General features: G+C 35.2%; 2 protein-coding genes across 2 annotated transcripts in view; one reads left to right on the plus strand and one right to left on the minus strand.

Annotated features, from left to right (window-relative positions):
- LOC112521768 overlaps positions 1–4,391 on the plus strand; it is a 10,140-nt gene extending 5,749 nt beyond the window's left edge. Inside the window, exons 6-9 of the mRNA XM_025130763.1 lie at positions 2,730–2,982; positions 3,153–3,344; positions 3,538–3,703; positions 3,829–4,391. Coding sequence (XP_024986531.1) covers positions 2,730–2,982; positions 3,153–3,344; positions 3,538–3,703; positions 3,829–4,238 — 1,021 coding nt within the window. The 3' untranslated portion in view covers positions 4,239–4,391. The remainder of the gene's footprint in view (positions 1–2,729; positions 2,983–3,152; positions 3,345–3,537; positions 3,704–3,828) is intronic.
- Positions 4,392–5,017: 626 nt separating this feature from the next.
- Positions 5,018–8,972, minus strand: LOC112522015 (ornithine carbamoyltransferase, chloroplastic). The gene is made up of 8 exons (XM_025131064.1): positions 8,885–8,972; positions 8,756–8,808; positions 8,159–8,286; positions 7,027–7,122; positions 6,580–6,914; positions 6,346–6,477; positions 5,871–6,146; positions 5,018–5,426 (listed from the first exon to the last, which is right to left on the minus strand). Exons 3-8 carry the CDS (start codon positions 8,280–8,282, stop codon positions 5,244–5,246), a joined length of 1,146 nt encoding a protein of 381 aa, XP_024986832.1. The 5' UTR covers positions 8,283–8,286; positions 8,756–8,808; positions 8,885–8,972; the 3' UTR covers positions 5,018–5,243.
- Between the last annotated feature and the right edge of the window lie 562 nt (positions 8,973–9,534).

Consider the following 9,534-nt stretch of genomic DNA (forward strand, 5'->3'; position numbering starts at 1 on the left):
ATATATATATATATATATATATATATATATATATATATATATATAGAGGAGCGTTCAAATGAAAACCTATATATATATATATATATATATATATATTTGTATTATATTTGACATTAGAAAGAACATTATTCGTCACAACACTGCTGGCATTAGGGGCCGTTTACCAAACACTTACCCGGAAAGCGTTTATCGGTAAAATTTAACACTTCCATTTACTTACCGGGTAAAACTTTAGTCCACCAAAACGATATCGTATGCAACAATTTACAGACTCATAATAGCCTATTTATATTCAATCGTCGAGATTGAACAAGTCAATTCAATCAAATAAGTTTGAATATCAATGATCAAATAGGATAGAACGGAAAAACGAACTAATACTTAAAAGCATGGTGATACATTTATACAAAACTTCTACCCGGTTCCGCTGCTACCGTGGGCTTTACGCAATCGATCGGATTATATAGATATCCCTTCAATACAACATAGGTAAGCGCTTACCATGGTAAGAGTCGTCGTCTTCATTTACCGGGTAAGACTCTTGGTCCTTGTCTCCCACTTACTGGGTAAGATTCTTGGTCCTTATTATATTCATACTTTAAAATAATGTAATTTGGTAAATACTTACCCAGATAAACATCTGATAAACGACCCCTTACTATTTAATAATGTGTAGATAACATGGAATTTAAAGTAGCCCATAACAAAATGAATTGCATTGTGATAGAATTGATACGAAACTTCCTTGAATAATGGGCAAAGGAACACCAAATAAATTAAGGAGTCGTGCCAATTACTGGAATTCCTCTTTAATATGATATTAGATTAGAGTCAGATAATACTGACTAAAATAAAAGGTGGTGTCTGATTGATTTGAGCTTGGCTTCAAAGGTCAAAAATACTAGGAGGTCTCAGGTTCAAATCCAAGGAGGAATAAAAATCCCCTTGTGGCCATGGAGGTTCAAATGCGGTGACTCCAGGCTATCTGCAAAGCAGGTGGTCGTCCTGAGATTAGTCGGCTCGCATAACGGGTTGGATATCCAGATTAATCAAAATAATAATAATAAAGATGTATTTATCAAATAAGTTATGTCAGATTAAAATCATAAATAGAAGTTCCCACAATTTATAAAATTTATATTTATATTTAAGTACAGTATTTAATGTATTGATTAACATATATTTGTTTTACAAGATGTTTGCTTCATATGTATTCGGTTCACTATATAAAACTTTTTACATGTATTTTTTGTTTCACAAACACACCAAAAAGATTCACATTGTGAATTGAGTACATGTAAAACAAACACATGGTGATACATTGGTTCTTAAAGATCTCACGATTTAGCGAGTTATAAAAAGAAGATTAATCAAACAATTATAATTATATTATAATGATCAAGTCGTTAGAATGATCAAAATACGTTCTATTTAAATGTTTATGATTTGAATATTATCGAGGGTGTTTGCGTAAACAGTTTTTTGTCACATTTTGAGACGTGAAAAAATTTCGAATTATCTTTATATTTTTATTAGAGGTGTTTGTGGACTGGTTTGGAAGGTTTAATCCTACAAACCATAATGACGGTTTTGGAAATTTTTTAAACCGAGCAGTTTGACGTCAAGTGAGCAAACCAGTTAAACTAGATCACAAAAAGACGACCTAACAACCTGGTCTGAAAAGTTTATACGGTTTAGACATATTATCGGCTTTAATTTATTTTTTTTATAGAAAATATAACATCTTTCTTCAAAATGAAATTTCTACCAATATAACATTATTAATAAAATATTTATCCGAATTATAAAAGAGAACATTTATCTTAAAATTAAAAAAAAAACATTGAGCAAGTTGACAACCACAATAGCTGAAATTTTAGACAAACATTGAGCAAATCAAATGATAATTCTGAGTTTTGGATTTTGATTTTTGACAGATTTCTAAGTGGACTTTTTTTAATCAGGCATAAAGTTAAGCCTACAACATTAAACTAAATATAACAAACTTATGTATCTTAAACGTTCAGTTCAGTCACACTATTCATAGAAATGTTTAAATCGCAAATCGGACTGATTTTAACACCTCTACTTTTTATACCAGACTGTGTGATCGTTCAAACCATCAAGAACGGTTTAATTTGACACCATTCGACTGGTTTTAACACCTCTACTTTTTATACCAATTTTCAGGTGAGATACACTTACTTGGCAAGTGCTTAACGCATAAATTTCCTCATCGGATGAACATGAGAAGGGCCAAGAATCTTACCGAGTAAGAGCAATGAAAAGGATGGAGAGTCTTACTCGGTAAGTGAGGATGACGACTCTTATCCAGATAAGCGCTTACCTAGTAAATTATTGCATTCGATATGTTTTGATGTACTAAAATCTTACGCATCTAAATAAATTATAGTGTTGACTCCTATTGGTAAGCGCTTATCGGGTAAGCATTTGGGTAAACGGCCCCTGTAGATACTTTTTGATGTATAATTTTGTAAATGAAAAATAAAATATATCTTAAAAATATTATTTACTTTTTAATTAAATTAAATCACCTCAAAATCATAATATTAATTTTTTAATTTTCTCAAGTCAAACTTTGACTTTTCCAATCAATCATTTTATTCCATATTAATAAAATAATACAAATTAAATCATTTTATTCCATATTTTTAAAATAATTATTGTGACAAATATAAGATGTTAGAGATGGATATGTGTATATAAAGGGTCAAAAGATATCAAGTCAAAGAACCCAAAAAGGAAAACATGAAGAAAATCATATTTGAATTCTTGTTTCTTTCCATTTTGGTGGTTGGGTCCATGGGTGGTGGGGGGTTGAAGATGAAGTATTATGACAACAAATGTGGTTCGGTTTCAGTTGAAAATACAGTACGAGATATCGTATGGAAAAAAGTTGAAGAAAATCCCGCTATGGCTGCCAAGCTTCTAAGGCTTCATTACCATGATTGCTTTGTCAGGGTACGTAATTCAATCGTTGTAGCGACATTTTCATATACATAGTAGATGAATGGTAAGAGCTTTACCGGACAATAGGTGTTAAGTTATGAATCCACAATCACTGCGTTCGTGTAGATTATACACTACAGAGTTGTTTTGTTACTGTTTCTGACTTTTTTCACTTGTTGCAGGGATGTGATGGTTCAATCCTGTTGGACCCTGTTCAAAATACGACAACTGAAAAGACAGCCGGACCTAACAGATCTGTTACTGGGTACGACATAATTGATGAGATAAAGACGACTTTGGAGACTGAATGTCCCGGAATTGTTTCTTGTGCTGACATTGTTGCACTGGCAGCTAGAGACGCCGTTTCTTTCCAGGTAAGACATGTCCATTGCAACTTTTTGTAAATTATATGTCAAATCCAACAATATTGGATCAAAGAGAATAACGATTATCACTCAAATCTCATCCTTCCCTAATTTCAGATTGAAACTTTCTTAAGGGTGGTTTTTTGATATTGAGTATTTTATTTTCGTATTCGTTGGTTTTCATCCTTACCATAAATTGTAGTTTAAAACGGAAATGTGGCCGGTTTTTACCGGAAGAGAAGACGGAAAAGTCTCGTTGGCGGCGGAAGTTGGTGCCAATTTACCATCGGCCAACGCCAATTTTACAACTCTCTTGACCCAATTTGGAAACAAAGAGTTAAACATGGATGATCTTGTAATACTTTCAGGTATTCATTTTTCTAAGATTTGTACGTGTACGTGTGTGCGTACTTACGTATGTATGTACAATTTTGTATACTTCATTTTAAATGCTTTTATGGTCGTCTAAATAAACATTTGTGTATATAACTAGGGGCGCATACAATCGGGAATTCACGTTGTGTCTTGGTTGCGAGAAGACTCTACAACTTTACAGGAATAGGAGACGTTGATCCTTCTCTTAACGCTACTTACGCACAAACATTGAGAAAAATATGTCCGAACCCTCAGAATCCAGCCACTACTCTCGAAATGGATCCCGATAGCTCCCTCACATTTGATTCTGATTACTTCCGGTCTTTAAACCAGCATAAAGGTCTATTTGTATCTGATGCAGCATTACTCACAAACCAACAATCGGCTCAAATGACAGAAGTATTACAAAATCCCGATGTTTTCTTTGCTCGATTTGCTCGATCAATGGTACGAATGGGTGCCATTGAGGTCCTTACAGAAGGTCAAGGAGAAGTTAGAAAAAGTTGCCGAGTCATTAATAGTCAGTGATAACAGGTAGACGTGATTCCTTAACACAGTGTTGTTTGAGTTTGGTGTATCGTTCTTTTTTCGTAACATGTCAAAAAGCAAAAGTAATCTGTAACTTGTAAACTTTCGACTTCAATAAGGTAAAAGTGTGCACTTGAGCCACAAGTTTAAAAAGTTGAGTTGCCTCAAAAATGAAAATAACTTGAAAAATGTCAGGGGCCCTTTACCAAACACTTACCCGGTAAGTGCTTACCGGTAAATTTAACGCTATCATTTACTTACCAGATAAGATTTTAGTCCACCAAAACGGTATCGTATGCAACAATTTACCCGGTAAGCGTTTACCGTGGTAAGAGTCATCGCCTTCACTTACCGGGTAAGACTCTTGATCCTTGTCTCGCTCTTACCGGGTAAGATTATTGATCCTTATCATATTCATCCGGTAAGGTAAAATGACTTGGTGTTCACTTATCCGAGTAAGCGTTTGGTAAATGGCCCCTCAGTCAGATACATTCCAATTGGATTAAATGGGATGAGAGCATCTTATTTCCTTGCATGAAACAATAAGTTCAAAGCAAAGTTTGTCAAAAAGTAAATCCTCCTATTCTTTGAAAATGTAATAACAAAAGCATCCTAAAATGCAATTGTTAGTGCAGGGTTTAATTTCCATAGTAATGGCAATAATTATATAAAATTAAATAAATACTCGATTACAATGTTGTATCGAGTTATGCATCACACGTATATTTGATAGTAACCAAACTAAACAAATCCAATGGAAGTGGGGTCTGGGAAGGATAAGATATAGGCACCCTTTCTTTTACCCCAACGAGTAAAGAAACCATTCCCATTCAACCTGCTCTGAAAACGATGAGTTCAATCTTTCATCTAAATACCGCAAAAGTTAAAAGTGATCAACCCGACAACAAAGCTTACAAGAACCAGTTGTGGAGAAACTACAAACGTATGATAAACTAGAATCCATGGGAATTTAGATAGAAAAGCTCTATAAGTAGCACATGATGTTTAAAGGCCGAGTGAATGTAGCATAATTGCATTTTGTGCATGCATTCGGTTCTCGGCCTGGGGAAAGACGATAGAGTTTGGAGCTTCAATAACCTCGTTAGTAACTTCCACTCCCCTTTCTGCTGGTAAACAGTGCATGAAGTAAGCCTGAGGTCCTGCTATCTTCATAAGTTTTTCATCCACCTGCCAAAACAAATACAGAGACTTGCATCATGTTGGTTGCTGGAGTTAACATTTCAAAGACGAACATGAAGCGCTACCTTATTTTATGAGCTTAATGAAAAAGCCTCGTTTTGTTAGCCATAAGCTAGCTTATTGAAACGCTACTTCTCCAAGGGCTTCCTTCCAATTATGCCCCTTTTATGTCATTTTATACTGTCATCTAACTAATTAGCTAGATTTTACCAAACATGGCAAAGTTTACCGGCTAACAGCTAGCTTTTCAGCTAGTTTGTCAAACATACCCCTTGTCATTCAGCTCCATGATTGTTCCAGTAATCAAAGTGAAAATGCTAATCAACATGATAATTTTATGCCAAAAAAGAATCCAGTTGACCCTTTGAATCCTTTCTAGTGGCATACAGATCAAACACTATCATATTTACATGAGACACAAGCAGTAGTTACCTGGTATTCTTGAAACACTTGACGGCGATATGCAGCTTCTTCCTTTTGGCCCATGCTGGCCCAAACATCTGAATACACAACATCTGCCCCTTTAACAGCTTCTTTTACATCATTAGTGATCTCAATTTTCCCCACTCCAGCTTGTTGAGCTCTTTCAACGGTCTTTGCATCAGGTTCAAAACCTTTGGGGCAGGCACATACAAAATGGAAAGGTAATACAGAAGCCAGCAACAGCCAAGAATGGACGATGTTGTTTCCATCTCCAACATACACTACCTGGATTTCCATGATCATATCAAAATACAGAAAATGAACCAAACCACACAAACCCGGTATATCCAGGGGTTTTTTTTTTCTCTTTTTTAAGGGTGGGGGTGGGAAGATGTATGCTGACCTGACCTACCCCTATCACCCCTATCAAAGTACAGAAAATGAACAAGTCAAATAAGTCCTATTTTAAGCCCAAGGGAAGTACCTTGGTTCCCTCGATTTGACCAATGTGTTCAATTATTGTGAGAGCATCAGCCATGATTTGGCAAGGATGATTATAATCTGTAAGACCATTGATTACAGGTATGCTTGCGTATTTAGCCAGGTCCAAAAGGTCCTACGGCACAAAAAAAGGAGCAATATGAAGTTACACTTACACAAAAAGGTCAATCAGGCAATTGATCATGTCATAAGAAGACTATGCAATTTGTCAACTAACCTGATGAGCAAAGAGTCGAGCCATAATGACATCATTGTAGCGAGATAGAACGCGAGCAACATCACGAGTTTCTTCACGCTTACCCATTTCAATATCCTTGGGGCCCAAATATATAGCATGGCCACCAAGTAGGAAAAATCCAGTTTCAAAGGAAACCCGAGTCCTCATGGAAGGCTTAGCAAATATCATAGCCATTGTTTTCCCTTTAAATGGAAGATATGTTCGCTCTCCTGATTTTAGCAATGCCTTGACTTCTTTGGCTCGGTCCAAAATCTTCAATATGGTTCCCTTGTCAAAATCATTAATGTGCAAAAAGTCCTTGAACCCTGTCTTCTCTGGAAAAAAAAATAACGCATGGAAATCACTTGATCTACATATTGATTGTCTTATGATAATGCCGAAAAGGTCATTCCCCTATTAGCCATTAAGAATGCAAACTATGAGTACCTTCAACACAGGACAACGTAGATCTGATGGACAGAACCTTGGTTGGAATTTTAACAGGCCCCTTGATGGACAGAGCCTTGCCTCCCCGAACAAAATCTGTAGAGCATAAGAACATATGAATGCAAAAACAATATTAGAACATAAGAACATATGAAATGCAAAAACTATATTAAATCAAAGGTTAATCGAATGATATATAAAAACACATGCATACCATAATATATTTATAAATCCAAATCTGCTACCAAGATTAATTTCTCCACCAAACATTCTTAGATTATCCTCACACTTTCACTATGATCAAGTCACTGCATGATGTTTAGTTGCCTCTAATCATCTAAACCTATATGTTCTAATTATCTTCCAACAGTTCCTGGTGGTATATATGATGTAAATTGTTGAAAATTTTACTAAACCCAATAAAATCATGGGTTAGTTACCAATAAGGACAGCCTAACTTTCATGATTCCAACAATTTAACAATGTGCTAAAATTTAGCCAATTTGACAGACAATACCTGTTCTTTTTCCCAAGTAGACATTCTGCTCGATTAAACACATGTAATTGTTAATCAATGCCACATCATCTTTAAAGGCTGAATGTGATGATTCTTTGAAAAAGCAACTTAATCTCTCAATTTTACCAAAAAAAAAATAACAGGACAAAGATATTACTCTCAATGTAAAATCTATAGGAAGATTGTTCTAAATTCAACTTACATTTTTCTATTTATAGCACCTTGTTATAAAGCTCATGTCATGTTTCAAACATTTCTCACAAAGTTTTAGAGTTCATATCAAGATTGAACTTGTCATTTCAAACTAATAGAGCTCAAAAGTCATGAAGCATCCATTTTATGGAACAGTGGTATTACTCATTTAAGTGCAATGATTGACAAAATAGATCGTATGATAGCAAGCACTCTTCTGCTATACAACTAGTAATCTGGTTACATCGTCGGTACTCACTAGTATAAATGGACTTTGTGCATTATTTTGGAAAGATGAAAAAGAATACCAATAAAATCCATTTAACTTAAACGAACATATGCTTATATTATTAATAATAAGATTATATTATAGCCTAAGATAACGGATAGACGAAATAATGGATGAAAGGAACAGAAGATGACCTTTCCTCAGATTGTCCACATTCATGCAAGAGGTAGTGGTCCTAAGCCTGTGAATCTGATCATAGGAACCTTCTAACCCCAGTTTTGTTGGCATCAATCCTGCATACGCCATTTTCTGATACATCCTCCTACATAAAGTAACGATTCCAAATAATTATTTTTCCCTTACAATTTACATCACTTCCTCCCCCAATAAGTAGTTTTACTTTTACTTCTGTAGTCAAACAACCCAATTGTCCTGATCAATGGTGGAGCAAGGAAGTTAGGTATAGGATTCAAGATGTTGAATTGGAAAAAACTATCTGCAAACTATTTGAAAGCCACACACATAAGCAAATTCAAAGTACCAAATAAGTACCCACTTCAACCAAGAAATGCATAACATACCCACCTCAATCCCCAATAAGTACTTTTCGACACCCAAAATCCTTCATCAAGTTAGAACTTTAAAGTTTCAATCCTCTCAGTCACCGATTAATCCCCAATAACAGCAATATCACCAGCATTGAAAAAGCAAAAACAGTTTGCATGTCTCGATCCGAATAAAACCAAGTAAAAATAGAAATTTATTCCAACTAAACTCCAAAACTTAGTTACCTGGTGCGAAAAGCAAAAGCCCTGATTACAATGTGTATCAAGTGATCGATAAACTGCAAATAGAAAGAAAGTGAGTATACATTTCTGATGATATCGCGTATGTGAATGTGTATGAGATAGAGAATCCACCTGRCGGAAGTTGCGGTGGCGGTGGCGGTGGCGATGGTGGTGGAGGAGGGTTTTATTACCAGAGAGTCGAGTCGTTCCTGATAGAAACAAGTTTAGAGAGTGATGGAAGAAACGCTAGTTTTGTGGCAGCCAAATTGATTTGGGTAAATGACATTAATGGTCCATCATCTATCACTCACTTTTCAATTTGTGCCCTCAACTTTTATAGTTGATCACAGTTGGTATTAAAATGAAATTTCTTTCATCAACTACAAATTCGTTTTACCTGCAGATTTAATTGTATTGGTTTAAAAAAAATCAGATTTTTAAGCTTGAATCTCTAAACTGTCAAAAGTCGAAGCAACATGATCACATAAAAATGAAGAAGTAAGTGTTGATATGGGACTTAAATCGTTGCAATATCTGATATCTCAGTCTTCCATTAGAAATGATGCGTGTTTGTGAGTTTCAGTTGTCGTAGATGAATTTATATGCTTCAAAAAGAAAACAAATTCAAGCCAAATGGAACTTGATGAAGATGGCAAAGATAAAAAAGTGACATCTCACGAGAATGGCGATCAAACTCTGTTTCTGTCTCGCAATTGATGGGGTTGCTCATCAATACAAGTCACCAATTTGGAACCTATCAAGTCTCGAGCAGGTTCTTTGCT

This window comes from Cynara cardunculus, assembly GCF_001531365.2.
Source record: "Cynara cardunculus var. scolymus isolate 2C chromosome LG 11, CcrdV1, whole genome shotgun sequence".
NCBI lineage: Eukaryota > Viridiplantae > Streptophyta > Magnoliopsida > Asterales > Asteraceae > Cynara > Cynara cardunculus.